Here is a 24881-nt window from a genome sequence, read left to right as displayed (position 1 = left end):
TTTGGTGGGCTTGGTTGGATTTTTTGCTTCTTCAGACATAATTGTTTAGATCTTTACTGTATGTGTGTTAACAGATAAGCTCTGATATCAATTGTTAGGTCACACAACACTGTAGAAGGGGGTTGAATACAGTGTTATTATAATCAAATTGATCTTGAACACAAGTAACAGTAAACAGATATATTCAATATAATAAACTCTGTTACAATGGAACTGTTCTCTCTCAATGATGAACAAATATCACTAAGAGCTGATAGGTTACAATGAATAATGTATCTCGATAATGATAACACATATAGTATAAACCTATGTCTGTGTTTATATAATACACAGTTACAAGATAACTTCTAATTGATATGGAATATAATTATGTCTCCTAAAATATATCAATCAGATATCTTATACAAGTCTTTCAGTCCTCTAATTCTTTTCATGCATATCTTCTTTTGTTTTAGTCTCGATCTTCTACTTTAAATCAACTTCCTTCCTTAACTGTAAGTCCTCCCGTACTTAAGTTCTGACATGATCTTAAGTCCTGATATTATGTTCCGACTTCCAGTAAGTACTGATATTTCCTGTTTGTTAAGATCTGAAAACTAAACATGAAACATATTAGACATGACATCTCAAATATATCTAACAGTTGATGGATCAAGTGCACTAGTTGTTAATGACAGCTAGTCATCTGATGATGAACTAGAAATCCAAACTCCAGTTATTTCAAGCAACGAGTAAAAGAACAAGGAACCATATAAGCAAGTTATTCTTGAACTTGAAGAAGATGAGTTTTATACCTTGGATGAACTGGATGAGTTGGATCAATCCATGGCTTACCTAGCAAGAAAATTCTCTAATATTAAAGTGAAGAAGCCAAAGTTCTTCAAGAACAAAGAACAACAACTGGAAAGAAAAAACTCAGGACAACTTTGGTGGCAAGAGTGGTTATAAGACTGGGTCTGTTGACAGATCAAATATTAGATGTTTCAATTGTGATGAATTGGGCCACTTTGCCACAGAATGTAGAAAGCTAAAGAAAGTGAAAAAGGACAATGCCTATCTTGAATTGTAGGCAAAGTATGAGGCTCTTCTAAAAAAGCAGCAGGGTAAAGCTTATATTGCAAAAGGAAAGAGTTGGGATGATTCAGATTATGATAATGATGAGGAAGTAGGAAGTATGAAACTAGGCACTCATGGCCTCGGAGCAAGGAGAGTCATCCTCATCAAAAATACAAGTACAAACTCTTACCACTATTGGTTTAAATGAAAGTCAATATAAGGAGACTATCGAAAAGATGAGCATAAAAATGGTCCATATCCATACTAGCATGGTAGCATCTACTGAGGAGGTCAGTAGGTTATCAAAAGCTAATGAGAAGCTTGAGAGTGAGAAACAAAAGTTTGAGCTACTGCTTGTGGAGCTTGAGACAGTCAAGCAAGAGAATGAATATCTAAAGAACAAGCTGAAGTGTGCTAGTGAAATAGAAATTGTGTTAAGATAAAAGATAGAGAAGAATGAGGTGAAACTGAAATTATTCAAGAATGCATCTCAGCTAGTTGGTCAGTACCATGAGAAGAACAAGCCATGTGCAAACATAGCTATTGGCTTGGATTATGATGCATTGAACAACAACAAAAAGGTTGAAGGTAGGCAAAATAATTATAAATGAAGATGTCCCAGTTATGCTGAGAAAAGTGAATGCACCTCTGTTCAAGGCATATGAAGCAAATTTTAGTGAAGTTGAGCTGGTGATTAAGAAAGAGCTTGCTGATGAGGATAATGAGAAGAAATGCACAGAAACAACTCCAACTCCTAAAGCTGAGAAGAAGCCCATGGTAAATCAAACTCCCAAGAAATCAATCAAGGAAGTTAAGACTGAGAATACAGGAAAGAAGAAGAAAAACATAAATGGGAAGATTGGAATAAACAAAAGCAATAACTTTGCATTTGTTGCAGATGCTCCCACGAAATAGTGTCAAAAGTGCGGCTCTGTTAATCATCTAACTCACCTTTACAAAAAGGTTGTTAGCAAGCCAGAAGTGGGAGCATGCAAGTATAATGAAGAAAAGGCCGACGATCCCTACTCATTCTGTGACAAGTTTGATCGCATAACTTGCAACATGAAAGTAATGACAAGTTGTCACAAGCTAAGAGTAGATCTTAAGGAAGTCAATGTTGAGTCTTTGGCTAAAAAGGAAAATGCACATCAATCAATGAATTCTATTCTTTCTGAATCATCAAATTCTACTTCTACCAAATCTGTTAATAAGAAGAAAGTACCCAACACTGCTTGGGTTGCTAAACACACTTAATCCTCATTGTTTGCAGGGCAAAGTGAAGAAGGTCATATTAATCATAGACAGTGGATGCTCAAGACATATGACAGGTGATATGGCCCTGCTATCATAATTTGATGAGATGGCTGGCTCATTAGTGACTTTTGAAGACAACAACAAAGGTTTCACAATAGGTGTTAGGAATATGTTGTGTACTTGATGATAAGCTAAACAAAATACCTTAGTAGATTTAACTTAGTGAATTTTGTAGCACCCGACGGATGATCAATTATAGTCTCGACGGATGACTCAATATAATCCTGACGGATGACAAATTGATATCCATCGGGTGAGTAGCTTATGTAACAATAAGTCATGTAACACATTTCAGCAAATAACTTTATATAGATTATGTAGTAGCCTATGAATCATGTAGACTGCTAGTAGATGTGCAAAATAGGTTGATTAAATATAAATATAAGATGTCTTGTAATTCTGCACAAATGAAATGGAGTCAAGTGATAAAAGGCTACCCGATGGATGATCAACAAAGCTACCCGGCGGATGATCAACAAGGCTACCTGACGGATAACAAGCATGCACCCGACAGATGATCAATTCAAATAGCTGTTGACAGTGACAACACAGTCACATGCGTTGAGTGTTTGAAAAAGGAATGTGGCAGCCTGTTTAGCAGGGTTTTGAGAACAAAGAAGCATATTACCATTTTTATGCAAGTTATGAAGATTTTCAAAGATGCTGGAATAGAGTAGTGAAGCAGCATGGAGTTAGACTTGATAGGTTCTGTTTTATTATCTTATCTTACTCTATGTAAACTTGGTGATTATAAACCAAGTGTAGCAAGTAGAACAACAACAACAACTATAGACTAAGCAAAAACACATTTTTCAGAGAAACATTTATAAGCTGTATCCTGTAGCATTTCTCTGCAAGTTTAGTTGTTCACTTGTAAAGCAGTTGTGAGCTATTCAAGCTTCACAGGGTTCTCTTGATATATATATATATATATCTGGTGGATATATTCAAATCCACTAGAAAGTTTTAAAGACTTGTGTTTTTATTACTTGTGTTTTGAATTATATAATTCTTTCATTCCGCACTTTGCAAATCAAACACATATATATCATTGAGTTAAAACCATTTTTAATAAATCTCAAAAAGAAGCCAGAATTACATTTAACCCCCCCCCCCTCTGTAATTCTTGTTGTATTATTAAGGAATAACAATATGATATGGCAAGATAATTTCTGGAAATGTTGTCATTGAAGATGTAGCACTTGTAGCTGGTCTTGAGGTGAATCTCCTAAGTGTCAGCCAATTCACAGATAGAGGATTTAATATATTATTTGACATAGGAGAATGCCTAATTATTAGCAAGAAGAATGGTGAAACTGCTTTGAAAGGAGTAAGGAAGGGAAGTTTATTAATTACAGATGCGAACTCAGCAATGAGGATGAAATTTGTTACTTCTACACCAAGGCATCTGAAGAACAAAGAAAGTTATGACATAAAAAGCTCTCTCACCTGAATTACAAGGCAATCAATACCCTAGTCAAAAAGGAGTTAGTGAGAGACATATCAAATCTGGAGTTTGCTCAAAATGAGGTATGCGAGGCTTGTCAAAAAGGAAAGATGAAGAAATCAAGTCACAAGAGTAAAAATGTGAATTCCATAAGTGCACATAAGCAACTTATTCATATGGACTTATTTGGACCAATAAATGTATTATCAATTTCAAGAAAGAAGTATGCACTTGTGATGGTGGATGACTACTCAAGGTACACATGGGTAGAATTTATGCATTCTAAGGATGAGACTCCACACATCATAGTTGAACACATCAAGAAGATTGAGAAGCAGACCGAAGATCAGGAATGTGTGAAAAGATTAAGGAGTGACAATGGCACAGAATTCAGAAATGCAACTTTAACTAAATTCTGCAATGAAAAGGGCATTGTTCAAGAATTCTAAGCTTCTAGAACACCTCAGCAAAATGGGGTAGTTGAGAGAAAGAATAGAACACTAGTAGAGGCTGCTAGAACAATGCTGCAAGATGCCAAATTGCCAACAAGTTTTTGGGAAAAAGTTGTCAACACTGCATGCTACACTTAAAACAGATATCTCATTAACAAGAATCTTGGCAAATCACCCTACTCAATTTTATCTAAAAGAAAGCCTACTGTGAAGCATCTTCATGTGTTTGGAAGCAAGTGTTATATTTTAAAAGACAACTTTGAATATGTGGGAAAATTTGACTTTAAGGTTTTTGAAGCAATTTTTCTGGGATATTCATTAGAGGACTGCCTACAAAGTCTATGTGCCTACAAAGGCTTGGAATGCCTTGTTGAAAATGAAGCCGAGGCCCTGAAATTTAAAAATCTCAACATTAATAGTGTGATTCTAAGGATGAAGCTGAAGTCAACACAAATCATATAATGGATGAAGAGTCAATTGAACAAGTGAATCATAAAAATGGAAGCTCATCTTAAACACCTGAATTTGATAGCACAAACTCAGGGGGAGAAAGAGGAGAAAGTTTTGCAAGTCATGCCAATGGTAAAGAAAAGGATGAGAACTCAAGTCAACAAACTCACACCAGGAAATGGGATAGGAGTCACCCAAGAGAAGCAATTATTGGTGATCCAACTGTTGGAGTGAGGACTAGAAGTGCAATTGCAAATGAATGTCTTCATGCATATTTTCGTTCACAAGTTGAGCCTAAGAAAACTGAGGAAACTCTACTTGATCCTGATTGGATATCTGCTATGCAAGAGGAGCTAAATCAGTTTAAAAGAAATAAATTTTGGGAATTGGTTCTTGCACCAAAGAACAGAAGCGTAATTGGAACAAAGTGGGTGTTCAGGAACAAAATGGATAAGAATGGGATTGTAACAAGAAACAAAGCAAGGTTGGTTGCAAAAGGATACTCACAGGAAGAAGAAATTGATTATGATGAAACTTTTGCTCCAGTTACAAGACTTGAAGCAATTAGGATCTTTCTTGCATTTTCCGCACATTCAAATTTCAAGGTGTTTCAAATGGATGTAAAGAGTGCATTCCTTAATGGTGAGTTGGAAGAAGAAGTTTATGTGCAGCAGCCACCTGGCTTTGAAGATCCATAATTTCCAGACTTTGTATAAAATTACTTAAGGCTCTCTATGGACTAAAGCAAACACCTAGAGCTTGGTATGACACTTTGTCAGAATTTTTGCTTAAACATGGATTCACTAGAGGAACAATAGACAAGACTCTATTCTACAAGCAGCATGGCGGTGATATGATCCTAGTTCAAATCTATGTAGATGATATCATTTTTGGTTCTACCAATGAAAAACTATGTCAAAGATTCTTAAAGCTCATGCAGAGTGAATATGAAATGAGTATGATGGGAGAGTTGAGTTACTTTCTTGGACTTCAAGTCAGTCAAAGAAGTGATGGAATCTTCATCAGCCAAACTAAGTATGTCAAGGATTTATATTGAAGATGTTTGGCATGATTGATTGTTCACCTGCATCAACACCTATGTCTCCAGCTACAAAGTTGGATGAAGATAAAAAGGGCAAATGTGTAGACATTTCAGGTTATAGAGGGATGATTGGATCTTTGCTGTATTTGACTGTTAGTAGACCAGACATTATGTTTACAACATGTCTGTGTGCAAGATTTGAAGTCAATCCAAAGGAATCACATTTGATGGTTATGAAGAGAATTTTCAGATACCTAAAGGGGACTCCAAACTTGGGATTATGGTATCCAAAGGGAACGGGATTTGAAGCTGTTGGATACACAGATGCAGATTTTGCTGGATGCAGGATTGAGAGAAAGAGCACTAGTGGAAGCTTTTAGTTTCTTGGACAAAGACTTGTATCCTGGTATAGCAAGAAACACCAATCTATGTCAACCTCCACAGCTGAAGCTGAATACATAACTGCTGGAAGTTGATGTGCTCAAGTCCTTTGGATCAGAAATCAGCTAGTGGATTATGGTCTAGTGTTACACAAAATTCCAATTATGTGCGACAATAATAGTGCTATATCTATTGTGGCTAATCCAGTTAATTATTTTTAGAACAAAGCACATTGTTCTAAGGTACCATTTTATTAGAGAACATGCTGTAAATGGTACCATTGAGCTCATTTTTGTTCCAACAGAAAAATAATTAGCAAACATTTTTACTAAACCTTTGGATGAAGCAACTTTCACCAGACTTGTTGGTGAAATTGGAATGTTAAATTCTTCATCCTAAAGGCAAGAACTCAGCTAATGTTTTGCAGCAGATTAATTTCTGATGAATCAAAATTCATTTGATTAATTGGAAACTAACTGGAATATGAATTATAAATATTTTAGATTTCTCTGCATATTTATTTTTCATTTTATTTTTGTTAACTTAGAATTTTTCAAATCCTAAGTAAACTGTCTCTTTGTTAATTCATTTCTTCAATATATGAAGTTAATAAAAAATAGACCTAAAAAGGACCAAAAGTACATAGAGACCGAGTTCTCGATAAGTATAAATGACTTCTCGATAAGTCAGTTTTGGACTTCTCGAGTGGACATCTCGATAAGTTATTTTGACTTCTCGATAGAGGTCTCGATAAGTCCTTGTTAAACTTCTCGTGGACATCTCGATAAGTTATTATGACTTCTCGAATAAGTTCATTACCAGACTTCTCGAATGGACATCTCGATAAGTCACTCTATGACTTCTCGATAAGTAATGTAGAGATCTCGAGTGAATTATTTTGAGTTCTCTACAAGTACAATTTAAACTTATCTTTAACTCAGATTGAAATAATTTTATTTAATAAATTATTTTCAGCATGATACTTTTGAAATAAATTCATTCTAATTTTATATTGATTTAATCAATAAAATTTTGGAATATTTCAATCCATTCTGGACAAACTGGGTATTTATTTGACATCTCGATAAGTCATTCTCTAGTTCGCGATAAGAGTCAGGAAAATGACATATCGATAAGTATCTATTCTCTTAATATGACTTCTCGATAAGCAAATTCCAAACGTTTATTTTGAGTTCTCGATAAGTCATTTACCTTTTATTATAAATACCCAGACATCTCGACATACACCTCTTTACGCCTTCGAGATCTCTAAGTGACCTAAATTTTTCCAAATCTAAACCGTTTTCTCTCATTTCAAGCTCTTTCTCTCTATTTTTTTTACCCACTCCAATTCAAACTATTTCAATGGCATCAAACACATTTACACCTTTCATCCCAAAGACATGATATGACAATATTTCAAGTATTGTTCAAAATCTGGTGTTTTCTATGGCTCACAACAGACAGATCAATGTAGGACATCTGATAATGGAGGAGCTCAACACAGGCTCATAATGCCTTTGACATCAAGAGGTAAAGAAATTTTTCTTCCTAGATTTATAATGTCTGCTTTAAATCATAAAGTGCATGACATTCATATGCTTAATGATATAGATAGAACTAAAATAGGCAATTGTAAACAAGTGTCCAAAGTTCTATTTAGTTCACTCATAACAAAGAACAAGGTACTTGTAAGTCTTAGAATCACTCCTTTTATGTTGGAGAGATTCAGGACATACCCTTACCCTATGCCTGACACGAGGTCTTACATTGAATCTAGTGCAGTAATGGCTCATGTCCCTGTGTAAGTACAAACACAGGAACACCAACATGGGTCTTCCCATACCGAGACCCCTTCTTATTTACCTATAAAAGCTAGGAAACCAACCACTTCATCCTCTCAAAAGGCTAAAGTGAGTAAAAAGAAGAGGAAGCAGGAACCCTTGAAAGTAGTTAGTGAGAGTGGTGAGGATAATACAAAACTTGAGTCTCACCTGATCAGAAAATCAAAGAAGATTAAGAAAGCTAAGTTGACCACTCAAGTGACCGCCTTTGCACCCTCCCAACAGGATGCATTTGTAAAACATGGAATTAAACAGACTATAGGGGCATCTTCTCAACATGATGTCTCTATTGAAAAGAGCACCCTCCCTAGTGCACCATGTAAAGAGTCTATACAAACACTTGAACAAATTCAAGTATATGAAAGAAGAAATAAGGATGACACACACAAAGTGAGCACATCTTTTGAAGCTCCCTCATCTACTCAGGGGGAGCTGCCAACACTCAATTCTGAAATTCAAAATCTAATTTCTCAAATTTCTTCTTCATTCAATCAAACACTTGAATCTGATTCTCAAGTGCTGCCAACATCATGTGACATGGTTCAAGAGATTGTGCTCACCACCCAGGACCTAAATTTAGTTGGTGAGAGGCTATATGTTGGGGTAGACCTTGATGACACCAACACAAACACGTGGGTTTCATCACTTTTTTATTGAAGAACCTGTGATAGTTTCAAATGCACTTTCATGTGCAAATCAACCTTCACAGGCTGTTGTTGGAATAATAGCATCTTGGCCCAACATTTTATGATATATCTAAAAGAGTACGAACATAATATTAACCTTAATCGCTACGGCGTAAGCGATTGAAGTCCACGTCTTCTACTGTATTCCCTAATTCTCCTTGGACGAAGTGTGGGCTTCGATCTCCCAAGATGTGCCTCTTCTTAAAGCTCTAAAAATCCAAAACCCTAGCTGGCTCCTTGAGAAAAATGGCTGCCTCTCTTAAACCCTAGGATTTGATTTCATTTTTTATGTGTCTTGCCCTATCTTTAGGAGAATGAGAATATTTATAAGCTACAGTAGGGATCATGGACTATTAGGTCGGGCCTTCCAATGTCATTCTGGGCCAAGCCCATTGTCATTAAATATTAATTCAATCCACTAAAGAATTAATATTTGCACTACCTTTCCTAATTCTGTAATTTGATCATTTAATTCGGCTCTCATATTAATTGCTTATTAAATTCCCCATGTTTAAGATATCACATATCCATTAATTAAATTAATTTCTGACAATTAATTTAATCAATATCTTTTATCCTTGATCATCCACACAACCTTATAATTATGCAAGAATTTTTTTTCCTACATGACTAAAGCATAATTATCTTTATGAGCTTTCAAGAGGACATCATCACCCGAATATATTTTTCGGACACGGTTTCAGTTTCCTTTTATAGTTAATATCCCACTTTGTATATAATGTCATTGCCCAATACATAAATTCACAATTTAAAATAAATTACTTGTATGAATCAAGGCATGTGCATTAAATTCAAGTGGCAATCACTATATCCGGATTAAGAACCTAAGCAATAATAATATCATAGAATCTTAGTTCTTCTTTATTGTCATAATAAAATAAACAATTATTCTACTATTTTGATCCCGTTCAATATACACAAAGTATACAAGTATTATTCAATAGTCAAGATATACTATTTCTAAATAATACTTCAGTCATTCCAGTGGTTTGTCTAACACCACTTAGACTGTGAACCTTTATTATATTATATAGGGAGTTTGACAATCTAATCTTATGCTATCCCATTTGATACTAGATTGTCTATAATATATAATATACAGACAATGTGAAAACATGCATTCAAGATTCTCAAATGATTATTATAATAGTATATACTTCAAACAAATAGTTCAGTATAAACCCTAACAGTTGTAAGGTTTGAGGGTAGTACTCCTGAGAGGGAGCTATCTAAATCCTCTCCAATTCAATTGGAGGTTCTTCTTGAAGGAACAACTCCCCTAAAAATCCTAGCTGAAATTTCTCTCACAATTGAATCTAGGAGTTCAATTGCCAATGATCCTGCTATGGGGGACGCAAGTACATCACATTCAAGTGACATTGCTTTGAAAGAAGTACAAGGGTTTGAGGCTAGGGTACATGATAATAACCTAGTCAACTCCCATCCAATTCCAATGGAGGTTCACACCAAAAGTGGAGAATACAAAATTATCATAACCACAGTTCAACCTGTGAGTCAAACTGTGACATCTGTCACAGGTGGTTCTATTGAGTCTCTACCTCCACCTCAAATCCAAATGACCAACCATCTACCTCTAACACTACTCAATCACAATCTTATTTGATTTCTTAGTGGCTGCAGGAAGCAGAAGCTCAATCACCAACAATGAATGATCTATTGGTTGATCAGCTGTCCAGCCTTGCTAAAATTTCTCAACAGCTTCTTACATCAGATATGTCTAATCAAGATTATCAAGATATCATGATTTTCTACCAGACAGATGTTCAAGAACATCAAACAAAGATTGTAAATGAAGCTAAACATGATGGCAACTTTGATGCCTGGTTGGATAAAAACTTTCATCTTGAGATGGATGAGGTTTTGGCCAGATTTAGAGAAGAGTACATCACCATCCTTGAAAGCAATGCCAGAACTCTAAGTCCACAAGAAGTCTATGATGCAATCGCAAATGTCTATAAAGCTCAACTTAAAGCCTTTCACCTCATTGGTAAAGCTCTAAAACTAACTCTGAATGATCATCAAGATAAAATAAGAAAACTGGCCAAGGACAAGCTGGATGAGATAATTCCTTCTCAGCTGGAAATCAAGCAAAAATTCTCTAGATTTACAGATCAAATGGCCAATTTTGATTTATCATCTTTGGACAAGAGCATCAAAAATCTGAGGGAATCTTTCCTAGCCTTACATGAAGTTGTCCAGCAGCAAATCACTAATACTAATGACATCAAGGTCAAACTGGATCAACTCCATCAGGAGACATATGAGCCATCTGCTCTTTTGATGGAAGGAATCAAGGAAGTTGTGCAAGCTACATTTGGCACTTCAACCTCTTCAAGTTCTCAACCATCATTATCTACATCATCAAATCTCCAACTTCAATCTCTACAACAACAAGTTTCAACTCTACAAGCCTCTAATGACTCACTCACAGCTCAGGTTCAAGCTCTCACCTCTCTAGTGCAGAGTCAAAAAAAATGATATCAGGACCCTAGTTGACTTCCACAAACATCTTCAAATGCAGTACTCAGTTCATTTGTGAGCTATCATGGGTGCCTTGAATATTCCTTTACCTGCTCTTTCCGAAGCTATTAGGCCAGAAATTCCCAATCCACTACTCCTACCTGCTAACAAGACTAAGGGGGAGATAGAAGCTAGGATTCAACATTCCAAGGAAGCTGGTAAATCTAAAAAGACTGGAAAATTGACATCAACTCACACTGGTCAAAGCTCTTCACAAGCTCAAATATCTAAAGATGTTGAAAAAGATAGACTTCTAAAAGCTGCAGAAGGACCCTGTCTAGACAAGGAGTTCAATGAGCTATTAACAGTCTTAAGGGCGTCTCTTCACAACAACTACATTACTTACAAAAGAGCCCTGGCCAACAATATCAATTTTATCAGAGTTGTGATTGTCAAAGTTGATAACTTTCTAGAGAAAAGAATAGTTGCAAATGTAAATAATTGTGGCTTGTACAGATGTCTACATGTGTCTCTCTCAAATCTTCAAACCATGAGAGCATCTGAGCTGGATGTAATTATTGACAGAGTTAATCCAGTGATTTCAGAGGACACCCAACTGCTAAATGAACTCAAGAAGGCTCAGATAGCTGCTTTTCCTGAAGCCTATATATATCCAAGCAAGTGGGTGACCTACATCTGTTCAACTACCAAAAAGAGCAAGTTCTTCACAATTCCAAAGAATTGTGTAACAGGAAATTTGAGATTAATAATGACCCATAAACTGATATAAAGTCCAAGAAGAACAAAAAAATGAAGATGAGGAGATGATCATAATCTTGGGAAGATATCTTCAAAATGCTGATACCATGTTGCCAAACTCATAATTCAACTTAAAAGATGACAAGGATGATGATGAGCAGAAGCATGATGAGCAAAAACCTGTTGGCTCAAATCCAAGTCATTCTTCTAAAACATCTGGTAGCAAAGTAGAAGAAAAGAAGCAGGATGAGAAGAAGAGAGATGATAAGAAAAGGGGAGATGAAAGAAGAAGAAAGAAGAAGGAAGATGGTGAAGGATCAAAGAAAAATGTCCAATCAATTCAAATCCAACTTGCTCAAGCCACTAAACCTACAAGCTCAAACATTTTACAAGCCAATTGCAAACACCCTACTCAAAATTGCCAATCACATCTAGCCAATCCACCTTGAAGAAAAATATAAACCTACCCTCATTCAAGCCACCAATCAAAACTCAATACAAGACTGTTGAGAGAAAACCAAAGAAATTGCAAGTTACTGAGAGGGCTATCTGGAACTGTTTTGATCAAACTGATTTTCAACCACTAAATTGGTGCATTACAGGACTTCTTTCAACAATTAGCTGAAGAAATAGTCAAAGTCTGGGTTGTATCCTACACATGAGTTAGAATATATTACCAGGATGGCACCTTTACTCTACTTGGCAGTAACTTAATGGATACACTTTCAACCACATAATTCAAAAGAGTGATTAGCTTGATGAAGGATAAGGACACAATAACAAGGGCTTTGAAGGCTATGTTGTGTGTATGGGTGAGAGAAAGGGATGAAAGAAATGCAAAAGTAAAGGCTGAAAAGGAAGAAAAAGATAGAAAGTATGCAGAAAAAATTACAAGACTTGAACAAAGATCAAATAAGCTCAAGGTAAAGGGGTTGATCAGAATTTCTAAGGATGGACACTTTTTGAATATAAAGGTTGGCAGATACTCAAGATTCAGAGCTGGTTACTTGAATGGTTATTTATTGGATGAGTGGCTCAAGCTTGTGGAAGCTCTAAGAGGAACTGGAATAATAGAGGAACTTCAAGTGCTAGTAAATCTTAAGGACCTTATTAGAAAGGAGCCATGCTATTAGGATTTCATGTAATGAATGCACTTATCAAACTCATGTAATCACTCAATGTATAAATGTTATACCTATTAGTCTTATTACCAGGCATGAATTTGTAATAAGCTCTTCTCACAAATTGGGGGAGATTGTTGTACAAGACATGCATGTACTATAAGAAGACTAAGTCAATCTGACAGACCTAAGATTCAATTATATTGGTAATTAAATTTGTATTCTGTATTATATTAATTGAGTCTGTAAAATGGTTAAAAGATCAGACTAGAGTATTTTCTTGTAAACAGTTCAAGCCTAAGGAATAAATTCTGGAAGAAGATCAAGATAGATTATGCCTCAGAGAAATGATACAGAAGCTTGAAGTTGAATAAATCTGTTTTATGGAAAATTTTCTACGTCAAGATATCGACAGGTCACAGATCAAGCATATAGAAAAGTCATTTGAGAACTCCAGAATGACTTATCGAATGACTTATCGAGAAGTCCAAATTGGCTTATAGAGAAGTCCCACAGATATCGACAAGTGAAATGAAGATATGAAGATTAAAAATATCGACAAGTCATTTTGTATATAGAGAACTCAGAGATATCGACAAGTCAAAATGAAGATATAAAGATCGGAGATATCGACAAGTCAATTTTCTCATTAGAGATCTGAGAGATATCGACAAGTCAAATGCTTATAGAGATCTTAGAGATATCGACAAATCATTTCTACATGCAGAGTTTTGGAGACCTCAACAAGCCAAAATTCACTTATAGAGAACTCAGAGACCTCGACAAGTCAAAGACACTTATAGAGAACTAAAAGATCTCGATAAGCCATTATACTTATTGAGATGTTAGTTCTCTATACACCAAACTGGAGATCTCGATAAGAACCACAAGTACAGAATGCACACAAGTTAAATATTCAATATTATCAATCAACAAACGATCTAATCACTTAGATTGAAAAGTCTACAAAAGCAGCTTGAAGAGTGCAAGATCAAAGACCAAGATTAACTGACAAAGGAAAGTCACAGACCTGCACGATTTGTAAAGAAACACTAAGCCAGAAATTGAAAGCTTTAGAGATAACTTAAAGTAGGGTTTAGTACATCTTATTGCATGCTCTGTAAACCGGTGTTTACTTGTTTACTAATCTATAAAGTAAACACCGGTCCTTTGTTTTTTGATGTATCAAATAGATCTAGTTTTTCTTGTAACTCTCTCAAGGAAGAAGCTGAGTTCTTTACTTACAAAGAATCCAGGATTTGTAGCAAAACCCTAGCTTGATTTTAATACAAAATTAAGTGAGTTTTGAAATATTGTATGCACTGCTTTATTTCAGCTAACATAATATTACTGCATTTCTAATATGTTTTTTTAACAAAGTAACAAACATTCAAAAAGTCTTAAAAATACACAAAACACATTCACCCCTCATGTTGTATTCATTACCTAACAGTATCAACCAACGAATTATCTTTCTGTTTAGTTTTTTTAAACAAATTCAACATCAACAGTCTTTATTATTTTATTTAGGCTCGAACACCATCTATTTCTACCCAAATACCGCCTCATACTAGCCTAGCCTACTGTGTACAACAGTTATATATAACTTTGTTTCATGAATTTCATAATTTTAATGATAATATTATATAAGATAATTATCTCAAAATCATAAATTAATTAATTAGAGCAATTAAGTAATTTCAGTATGTACCGACGGACTACTGAATATTAATTAACTATAATAAATGGATTGCCCTTTACACTTCTATTAATAAAACTCGGCTTTCAAAAAAAACCTTAATTAGTTAGTATCAAAATACCAATTAATATTGTCCGCAAGCGTTGGCTCAATTGGTTAAAGAGGGGATAACTATCCTCTTGTTCACAGGTTCAAATTTCACGGAAGGAGAATTTATGATTATGCATCCTGATTATGCATCCTGAGTCAGAGTCTGTCGCTTAAATGCGATTTACCTTGATTTACGTGATTTGCAGGCTATTGCGTGAGCCCGTGGGGTTTACCCGCACCCGAAAGATAGCGTTGCGGGTTCTCTACGATAAAAAATAAAATAAAAAATATCAATTATTAATATTGAAAGTAATAATTAAACAATTAATAATTAACAATTAACAAAACCCATATACATACATTTTAAAAGAAAATATATCCTCTTTTTTCTTCCCACTTCCTTACAACCTTCCAGGAACAAACACCACATTTTCTTGTAAGTTGTGTTTTAATGATTTTTAATTTATTTAAATTAAACTCAAAAATACCATGGACCAAAATGACATAAATTCCCCAATTACTTAGCTACATTAGTATCGTAATCGACCGATCATCTTCATAGCTTCTCTGTTTTCCTACCACAATATAAAATATATACACACAATACACACTCACATATCATCACTCCCTATCCTCACCTTTTTCAATACTCTGTTTCTTAGCAAAGAAGAATAAAAGGGTTTGATCCATTAACACTTTTTAACAACCCCTTCTTTTTTTATTAATTAATTGTATTAATTTATCAAATTGTGGGTTTTTATTTATTTTTTCTGGGTTTGCAGAGAAGAGATCTATTGTATTGAGATGGGTTTCAATTCAGTTTATAAGGTTTTACAGGAGGTTTTTCCACAGGTATTTACAATCTTGTATAACCCAAAAGCCCTTTTTTATTTTCTTGATTTTATTGTGTTACTTGTTGATTAGTACTAATGTCTAATCTGAATTTTTTTTATTGTTTTGTGGTTGTTTTTGTACTTTATTATTGTAGTTTGAACATAATTTAGAGTGGGTTTATGATAAAGTTTCGAAAAGTTTGGGTTTTGATGGAAATAATGAATTTTTATTCTAGGGATGAAGGTTGATTTTTATGATTTGGGTATCATATTTAGTGTTTGTTAGGTAGTTTGAATGCAATTAAAGTTTTTTTTATGATGGAGTGTCGAAAAGTTGGAATTTTGATGTAAAGAAAGTGAAAAGATTGAATTTTTAATCTGTGGATGAAGATTGATTAGATGAAAGACTTAAATCCCAGTGTATGATTTGATTCTCATATTTTATGTGTACTTCATTAGTGTAGTTTGACGATAAATTTAATATTTTTATGATTAAGTTTGGCAAAGTTTGAATTTTGATGAAATTAAATTGAAAAGATAATATGTTTAATTCTAGGGATGAAGATTGATTAGCAGGCTTAAATCCTGATGATTGTGGTTCTTACTTCAAATGCTTAGTTTATTTAATTACAGTAGTTTGGCTGCAGTTTTATGATTTTATAATAAAGTTTGAAAACGTTAATTTTTTCATGAAAAAAGGTTCAACAATCTAATCTAATTTTTATTCTGGAATAAAGATTTCTTTTTGGAATTGCAACAAGTATTTATTGTTTGTTGGCTGCACTTGCCTTTATATGTACTTTAGGTCGATTCCCGGATACTGAGAGCTGTTGCTATTGAGAATTCTAAGGATGCTGATGTGGCTGTTGGGGTTGTTCTTTCTGAGGTTATGCCGTCTCTTTCGTTAAAAGGTGGAAAAGTTGCTACTTCTCCTGATCAGGGTCCAAGTTTGTCAAATCCATCTGGAGGTAATGTGTATACTGCAGTATCATTTTACAACAGTTGATGGATTTATAATATCTGCAAGGTCGATCCGACTAGTTTGATAATGTGTGTATATACCTTGTAGATGGCAATAGTAACATTAATTTAACAAGTAGTGGAGTTTTTATTGGGTAACTTCCGACCAGTTTGGTACTGTTTGTGTTGGTGTGGTATATTTCCTCTATGTATTGATAGAGTGTATCATTGTGCAAGAGGTAACAACCCACTCTGATTTGTATGTTAATGCGTGTTTGTGTGTATGCACCTTTAATGGGAATAGTTTTACCTTTGATTTTTATATTACAGCCTAATATAGATGTCTAGTCAGGTTTATCCAATATAAGTTTTTGAGCTTATTGTGTAAGCTAATATTATTGACCAATGTGATTTATTCTGTTCTTTTGCTCCCCATAGATGTTGAAGTCTCTAATACAGCTGATGGGACAGATAGTACTGCAGTCAATTATGGAGTTTCGGAAGAAGTTATTGCATCGCAACAGGTTCCATCAAGGAAGCCTGGTGAATCTATTTTTACTGAGTTTGATATCCCCTATGTGAACTTCATAACATCTGGTCCCAGTAATGTTACAAATGAGGTTCAGGATCAGGTGTTTGTAGACGCTGTGGATGAGTTTGGTGAGAATATCAGTTTACCAGGGAAGCACCAAGTATCCTGTACAGAAGAGTGTCCAATATTTTCTAGGAGATCATTGATGGCTAAACTTGGTAATCAGCTTTTAAGTGATACAGACGGGTCTACGAATTCTTCATCTCTTCATGAAGAAGAACAATTAAGTTTAGATGAACTTGTAAGGAAGAACCATCGTTCTGTGACTCCAGTAGCTGATGTGGATCCAACAGCTTTTCAAATTGTTTCTCCAAATAGTTTTTATGGCAATAGTCAGCTTCTAACTGAGCCAATTCCACCAGTCACCGATGTTGAAGAACCAGAAGCTGATGTGCCATCCCTTGCTGCTTCAGGGGGAGATGTATGCTCTAGTGAAATGGCCGATTGTCAGAATGTGGATATGGTGAATATCGTACTTGATGTATTAGTTAAGGATCTAGAGAAACAAGAACCAAGTGGGGTGAAGAGCTTATTCTCTAGTGGCATGGGTGATTTTGAGGATGAAACTTCTATGAAGGCTATTGTTACCAGCAGATCTGGCCAGATGTGTAGTGCGGAACTTATTGAGGGTATCATTGAAAATGAAAAAAGGGAGAAGGTATGACTCTTTTTTATTGTCACCTAACAAACTCTTTAAGGATTATATCCTCCTTCTACTGTATATTTCTTCTTACATAATTAAAAAAATATTTTTCTTTTGCTAAATCGAGTCCTATGGCATTTTAATATTGATAGTCTCCTTGTTTAAACCTAAAATTCTCATATTGTTTAATATTTTTCCTACCTGTCCATTAATTTTAAGATTTCATGATGAAGCTTAATCTCAAGCATTTTGTATGTTCTCCTCGACACGCATGGTTATGAGGCTGGTGTTTGATAAATCTTAGAAGTCATTTTTTTTCCCGGGGACTACTAAATATACCTAATAAATATTAAATTGTTCAGATAGCATTGCGATCAGCCAAGGATTCACTTATTAGCTTCATTAATGAAGTAGAAATGAAAGAGAAAGCTGTAGAGGAAGCTAGAGAAGAGGCTGCTCATGGAGGTTTGGATACACTTGCTAGGGTCGAAGACCTAAAAAAGATGTTGCAACGCGCAAAGGAAGCAAATGACATGGTTGTGTACCCTTTCATACGTTTATGAACTTGATAGTACTTAGTAGACTGATTAGGGGCAAAAATGGCAGTTAGCTCATTCTTTTTTCTTTCTTTACTTTTTTGGTGGATGCAGCATGCTGGTGAAGTATATGGTGAGAAGGCTATTTTATCCACTGAGATGAGGGAGCTTCAGTCTCGCTTACACAGCTTGTCAGATGAAAGGGTCAAAGCTCTTGCAATTATTGATGAGGTTCTGTTATTCTAAACACTCTAACCACTCTCTATGTCGTTTCAATTAATTTTGGATTGCAAGATTTTTGGCATAGATCATTTTGATACCGTTTCATTATATTATTGGACTAGACAATGTTATAGTGGATCAGTAACCTTATATTTTTGTATTAATTGTTCTTTATAGTCAATGCTCCTAATCATATCTTTATCTTTTTACTTGTGCCAATGGTAAAATTGTAATTATATCAAGCATTGTTCTGCAGATCCATCAAGCGCTTGAAGTAAGGTTAGCTTCAGCTGTAGCTGAGATTAAGGAGGCAGAGCTTGAAAAGCTTGAAAAGGAAGAGTCTGCCCTTAAATATCTTGCTCATGAAGAAAGCAGGATGCAGAAGGTGGTTGAAGAGTCAAAATTATTAGAGCAACAAGCCGAGGAGAACTCCAAGGTGGCAGATTGTACATGATTAAGTGTTCTATGACACTTTATGTTGATTGATTAACCTTGCCTGTTGATGTGTTTTATTGCAGTTGAGAGAGTTCCTCATTGATCGTGGTCAATTAGTTGATATACTACAGTAAGTACCATTTTATCCATCCAATTGATGATGGTGCTTTACAACAGTTGTTTCGAGATTCTGTTGCAAAGATATTTAGATATTCATGTTCATTGCTATGTTATAGTTCTTCACATGTACAGAACGTAGGAGCATTCTCCTTGATGGTTGAGTAGTTTGTCATATTGTTGCAAATTTTCTGTGCTCCTTGATTCTAGAGTCTAGACTATTGACTATATAAAGTTATTCATTCTTGCGAGCTTGTTGATTATAAAATATTATTTCTCTTGGTAAAGTGGTGTCAAGTGTATCATGGTCTCAAATTTTCTTTTCTTTCCTGATCAAGTTGCTTGAATATCATTTTATACTTGCAGAGGAGAGATATCCATCATATGCCAAGATGTGAAGTTAATGAAAACAAAGTTTGACCAAGGAATTCCCTTAAGCAAATCTTTGTCTTCCAGTCAGACTACCTCCGTATCAACTTTTTCAAGTTCATCCGTACTTGGTGCATCATTTGAAAAGCTGCCTGAACCAGAGGTGGTTGCTTCCCCGAAAAATGCAAAGGCAGCACCAAATTCAACTGATGATGAGGTTTTATATGAAAATGAAATCCCCGGTACTGGCATGGAGTTGGTGGATGATGGCTGGGAGCTCTTTAACGCCTAAATTCTGCTCGCGGAATCAATTAACTAAGAGACTATTTAATTTGATTAGTGCCTATTAAAATAGTTGGTAATAGTATGGTATCTTTACTCTTACAGTTTTTCAGCAGATTCTGCGTTTCGTGTATATAATGCTATATAGTGGTGTTGTGATGAGATTCTGGGGTATTACACAATAATGGTTACGGCGCTTCTGCTTGTAAATAAATTAAGTGCCCCCATTCTCTTTGTTATATTAGTATCATTGCTGGGTTATGAAGGATAGCAAAACACAACATTACTGCTTTAATTAGTAGTCTTGCTTGCTATAGAAAGGAATTTGTCGGTGCTCTATGAATTGCCTAATATTTTAGCTTGAACTTTATTTTTAAAATAATGATGAGTAATATTAAGTTAATTTATTTATCCAAGCCTAATAATTTATTCGTACTTTGATTATGAGTCATTAGCAAGGATTGAAATATGAACTAAGACAATTTTTTGCGGTATTTTCATATATTTTGTGTATGTGTACCTTTTATTAATGCGCTTTGTATATCATTTTATTGGACTTATGTTACAAATGTTATGAGTATGTTTTATATTTTGTAACTTTTGTGTTGATTTTTTTTTGTGTTATTTAATCTTTAAGATAAGTTTTTTAAAAAAATATATAATATGTAATTTATTTTATGTCATTTTTATATTATTTTATATATGTCTTCTAATTTTTTCTTGTTCGTTATTTTTATACTACTTGCCATTAGATTTCATGTGTTTATATTATATATTTCATACCTTTAGTTGTTTTTTCTAAATATTGTGATATTTGTTTGTGTGTTATGTTGCGTAATTGATTAATCCCACTTTCTTTAATAAAGAAGATGTGTAATTAAATATTTGTTTACTATGCAGTCGTGAAACGTAAAGGATGTCCTCTGTGAATAGCGGTGACACATCTTCAAACTTTAATCCCAATTTCGAACATGGGCGAATGAGCCAACCTGGAATACATAGAAGTTGTCATAATCCCCATGAACCAAAGTTAAGAAACGGTGCAAGAAAGAATAAATGTCAAGCATCTCCTGAGAAGAGGAATTTGATTTCAGATTTTGAAAATATGATTGAAATTGACAATTCAGAGTCCAATGATTCAGATGTTGGAATTGATGAAATGTACATGATGACCTGGATGGTGTGATATTGAATCAGAATTTGTGGCATGGATATATGGATCTTGGTCCTACGTCAAAGTTGTGCAATAAATGTGGTGCTACTATGTGGAACGAAGAGCGTAATAATAAATCATGTCCGCGTAAAGAGCCCACATTTTCTATGTGCTGTCGGAATGGTCAGATACATTTGCCAAAAGAAAGAACGCCACCAGAACCACTAGCTTCTTTGTTACTTGGTGGTGAGAAATCGAGGCATTTTAAACAGTACATAAGAGTGTACAACTGCATGTTCCAATTCACTTCCACCGGTGGTAAGATTGATAACTCAATAAACAGAGGTAGCTCACCATATTGTTTTCGTTTACAAGGTCAAAACTATCATTTGGATGGGAGTTTAGTACTGCTGGATGGATCTTGCCCCAAATTTCTCCAGCTCTACATATACGACACGCAGAATGAGGTTGAGAATAGAATCAATGCAATGGGAGATGCTTCTGACAATGTTGATCCAGATATTGTCGAGGAACTTTTAAGTATGTTAGACAAGAACAATGAGTTAGTCAAAGCTTTTCGCATGACTCGTAATCGGTTTGAAAATGAAGATCTAGATGAGTTTAAGTTAGTCCTCATATCATCTTAATCTTCTAGCGGGAGACCAAAGCATATTACTCCATCTAATGAAGTTGCCACTTTCATTGTTAGTGATGATACGAATACCGGTGATTTTAGAGACACAGTTGTGAATTCCAAACAAGAAGGATTGGAGAGGATATATGAAACAGATCCACATTTCATGCAGTTGCAATATCCACTACTGTTTCCTTGGGGAACCGAGAGGTATCATAAACGTATACCTCTGATAAGCAATAAATACTCTGAAATAGAGAATTTAGAAGACCTTGATCCTGACTCAACACAGAGGCGACATGTTTCACTAAGAGAGTATTATTGTTACAAGATTATGATATGAACTTCTAAAGGTATTTTTGAGAAGTAAGCAATATGATTAAAATATAAAATGCGTAATAAATTAGTGCATATTCTCACCATCGTTTCATTAATTTCAGGTTTAACGCCACACCTTGTTGGACGTTTGTGGCAACAATACGTTGTTGATCAGTTTGTTGCCATTGAACAATATAGATTAGACTGGGTTTCAACGCATCAAACTACCATCCGTGCTGATTTGTATAATTCTGTACGTGATGCTCTCAGTAAAGGAGACCATGATCCAATGCATGTTGGAAAAGCTGTTATACTGCCTGCTTCATTCACTAGATCTCAACGATACATGTCTCATACTTTAAGGATTCATTGGAGATATGTTGTGCAATTGGTCATCCATCCTTATTTCTCACCATGACTTGCAACTCAAAGTGGCCAGAGATACAAGAAATGCTTAAATTGTTGCCCAATGTTGATCCTGTTGATGTACCGGATATTGTTTCTCGCGTGTTTAAACTGAAGCTTGATCAGCTATTAGATTTGATTAAAAAGAAGAACTACTTTGGAAAGTGTATATGAGGTAAATTTATTTTATTGGATACTGACAATTTTACATTTAATTTTTTGAATCATATCTACACATGCATAGCTTTAATGACATATTTTTTCTTTACTTATGTTTTGCACAGTTATACATGTAATTGAATTCCAGAAGTGTGGTTTGCCACACGTGCATATGCTAATTTGGCTGAGCCCTGAAAGCAGACCTAATTATATTGAAAAGGTTGACCAGTTGGTTTCTGCTGAAATACCAGATAAGAATTCTGATCCAATAGCATATAAAGCTGTTAAAAACTATATGATGCATGAACCATGTGATAAAGACTTATACACATCTCCATGTATGGTGAAAGGAAAATGCATGCGTCATTTCCCAAAGAGGTATGAATAAATAGAATGATACATATGTTCCGTAATAAGTCTATTTTATTATTAATATCGACGCATGTAATTTTTTGTTTTTTGCAGATTTAATGGTGATACCTATTTTGACGATTGTGGTTTTCCTGTTTATCGGAGGCGTAACACTGGTAGAGTTATCAACAAAAAAGGGATCAACCTTGACAATCAATTTGTAGTTCCATACAATTGAGATCTTATGTTGCGGTTTTAGTGTCATTTAAATCTGAAAATTTGCAACAGTTCAAGATCGTTGAAATATCTCTTCAAGTATTGTTTGAAGGGTCATGACACTGCTACAATGTTGTTGAAGAAGAAAAGTAACAAATCAGGGAATGAACAAACTGCAAGATCCGTGAAGAATTTGGATGAGGTAAATTTTTTTCTTGATGGTAGATATGTTTGTGCATCTGAGGCATCCTGATGGATTTTTGGGTTTGACATTCACCATCGTTCCCCAAGTGTTGAACGCTTACCAAAACATTTGCCCGGTCCGAAGTACTTGAATTTTCAGAGTTCTGCAGATTTGGAGAATGTGTCCAATAACGCTACTTCTAAAAAAGTAAACTAGGGGCTTGGTTTGTAGCTAACAGTGAATTTCCACAAGCTCGAAATTTTAAGTATTCTGACTTTCCCATCCATTTTACATGGATAAAGAAAACTGCTAAATGGAAGCTTAGACAAAGAGGTGATGTGGTTGGGAGGTTAGCAGAGGTTCATGCAACAACTGGTGAATCATTGTATCTTCGAATTTTGTTACTTAGATGTAAAAGTGCTTTATCTTTCACTCAGCTGCGAACTATTGATGGAACTACATATGATACATTTAAGAAAGCATGTGGTGCTCTTGGTATGTTAAATAATTATAATCAGTGGCATGATGCTTTGGAAGAAAATGTATTCTCAACTATGCCAATCCAAATTCGTGCTATATTTGTTAACATCCTGGTAAATTGTTCTGTGTCTGATCCTCTTGCGCTATGGGAAAAATTCTGGCCAACATTGTCAGACGATGTTCTTTATATGAGGCGCAAGATTTCAGATAACATTCATTTAACATTGTCTGAGTATGAAATCCAGAACTATACTTTAGCAGGTGTGTGATCATTATTAAATACTTGATACGTCTGTTACTTTGTAGTATTACTTTTATTATTTTTAATTAGATGTCGGAACATTTACCATTGTTTTTTTGTGCATAGATTGAAAAGTTGTTAAATGATGTTGGTAAGTCCTTAAGAGATTTTCATATGATGCCATTTTCTGACGAACGATTTTTTCACACTTTAATCAATCGTCTCATTGTTGAGGAAACTAGCTACAATAAAGAAGAATTGAGACTTAATCACGAAAAAGCTCATAAAAACCTGAACTCAAGGCAGCTGGATGTATATAATGTAGTTGTTGATAATGTAAACAAAAATAAAGGTGGAATGTTTTTTGTTTACGGGAGCGGTGGATGTGGTAAAACGTTCCTTTGACAAACTCTTTGTTCACATTTTCGATCAGAAGGAAAGATTGTTCTTCCTGTTGCAGGCTCCAGAATTGCTGCTACACTTCTTCCTGGTGGCCGAACAACTCATTCTAGGTTTAAAATACCGCTTAAATTAGATCAAGGTTCTATTGCTGGAATAAAACATGGTACAAACATTGCAGAGTTGATGCATCACACAAGTCTTATAATATGGGATGAAGCTCTAATGCAGCATCGCTATGCATTTGAAGCCGTGGACAGAAGCCTGCGAGACATAATGGCTGCCGTTGATGTAGAATGAGGAAAAAGACCATTTGGCGGTATTACAATTGTTTTTGGTGGCGATTTTCGACAGATATTACCTGTTTTGCTAAGGCCGGAAGGGCTGAAATAGTGAATGCATCATTTAACAAATCCCGGCTTTGGAAATCTTGCAAGGTCTTTCTTCTCAGTCAGAACATGAGATTACATTCAGGTAATTCTGAAGCTCGAAATAAAGTAATAGCTGAC

At 35.0% G+C, this 24881-nt stretch overlaps 2 protein-coding genes across 2 annotated transcripts; both read left to right on the top strand.

Moving 5' to 3' along the window:
- Positions 1–15352: 15352 nt before the first annotated feature.
- Positions 15353–20071, top strand: LOC141689830 (uncharacterized). The gene is made up of 9 exons (XM_074494293.1): positions 15353–15522; positions 15626–15695; positions 16482–16644; positions 17075–17886; positions 18234–18407; positions 18522–18638; positions 18886–19065; positions 19148–19194; positions 19548–20071. The coding sequence occupies exons 2-9, from the start codon at positions 15648–15650 to the stop codon at positions 19840–19842; spliced, it is 1836 nt and encodes a 611-aa protein (XP_074350394.1). The 5' UTR covers positions 15353–15522; positions 15626–15647; the 3' UTR covers positions 19843–20071.
- Positions 20072–22351: 2280 nt separating this feature from the next.
- LOC141691078 (uncharacterized) lies at positions 22352–24672 on the top strand. The gene is made up of 6 exons (XM_074495823.1): positions 22352–22508; positions 22627–22879; positions 22967–23072; positions 23181–23270; positions 23555–23993; positions 24407–24672. Exons 1-6 carry the CDS (start codon positions 22352–22354, stop codon positions 24670–24672), a joined length of 1311 nt encoding a protein of 436 aa, XP_074351924.1.
- The last annotated feature ends 209 nt before the right edge of the window (positions 24673–24881 follow it).

This window comes from Apium graveolens, chromosome 10 (genome assembly GCF_009905375.1).
Source record: "Apium graveolens cultivar Ventura chromosome 10, ASM990537v1, whole genome shotgun sequence".
Classification (NCBI taxonomy): Eukaryota; Viridiplantae; Streptophyta; class Magnoliopsida; order Apiales; family Apiaceae; genus Apium; species Apium graveolens.
The sequence above is the reverse complement of the archived record's forward strand: the minus strand, read 5'-3'. Positions and strand labels throughout refer to the sequence as shown.

Excerpts from the sequence above, each read along its gene's own strand:
- LOC141689830 (XM_074494293.1), top strand. The coding sequence starts at position 15,648 with ATGGGTTTCAATTCAGTTTATAAGGTTTTACAGGAGGTTTTTCCACAG. Across the intron at positions 15,696-16,481 it reads TACAGGAGGTTTTTCCACAG|GTCGATTCCCGGATACTGAG; the intron begins GTATTTACAATC and ends TATGTACTTTAG. Across the intron at positions 16,645-17,074 it reads TTTGTCAAATCCATCTGGAG|ATGTTGAAGTCTCTAATACA; the intron begins GTAATGTGTATA and ends TGCTCCCCATAG.
- LOC141691078 (XM_074495823.1), top strand. The coding sequence starts at position 22,352 with ATGACTTGCAACTCAAAGTGGCCAGAGATACAAGAAATGCTTAAATTG. Across the intron at positions 22,880-22,966 it reads ATGCGTCATTTCCCAAAGAG|ATTTAATGGTGATACCTATT; the intron begins GTATGAATAAAT and ends TGTTTTTTGCAG. Across the intron at positions 23,271-23,554 it reads CCGTGAAGAATTTGGATGAG|AAAACTGCTAAATGGAAGCT; the intron begins GTAAATTTTTTT and ends ACATGGATAAAG.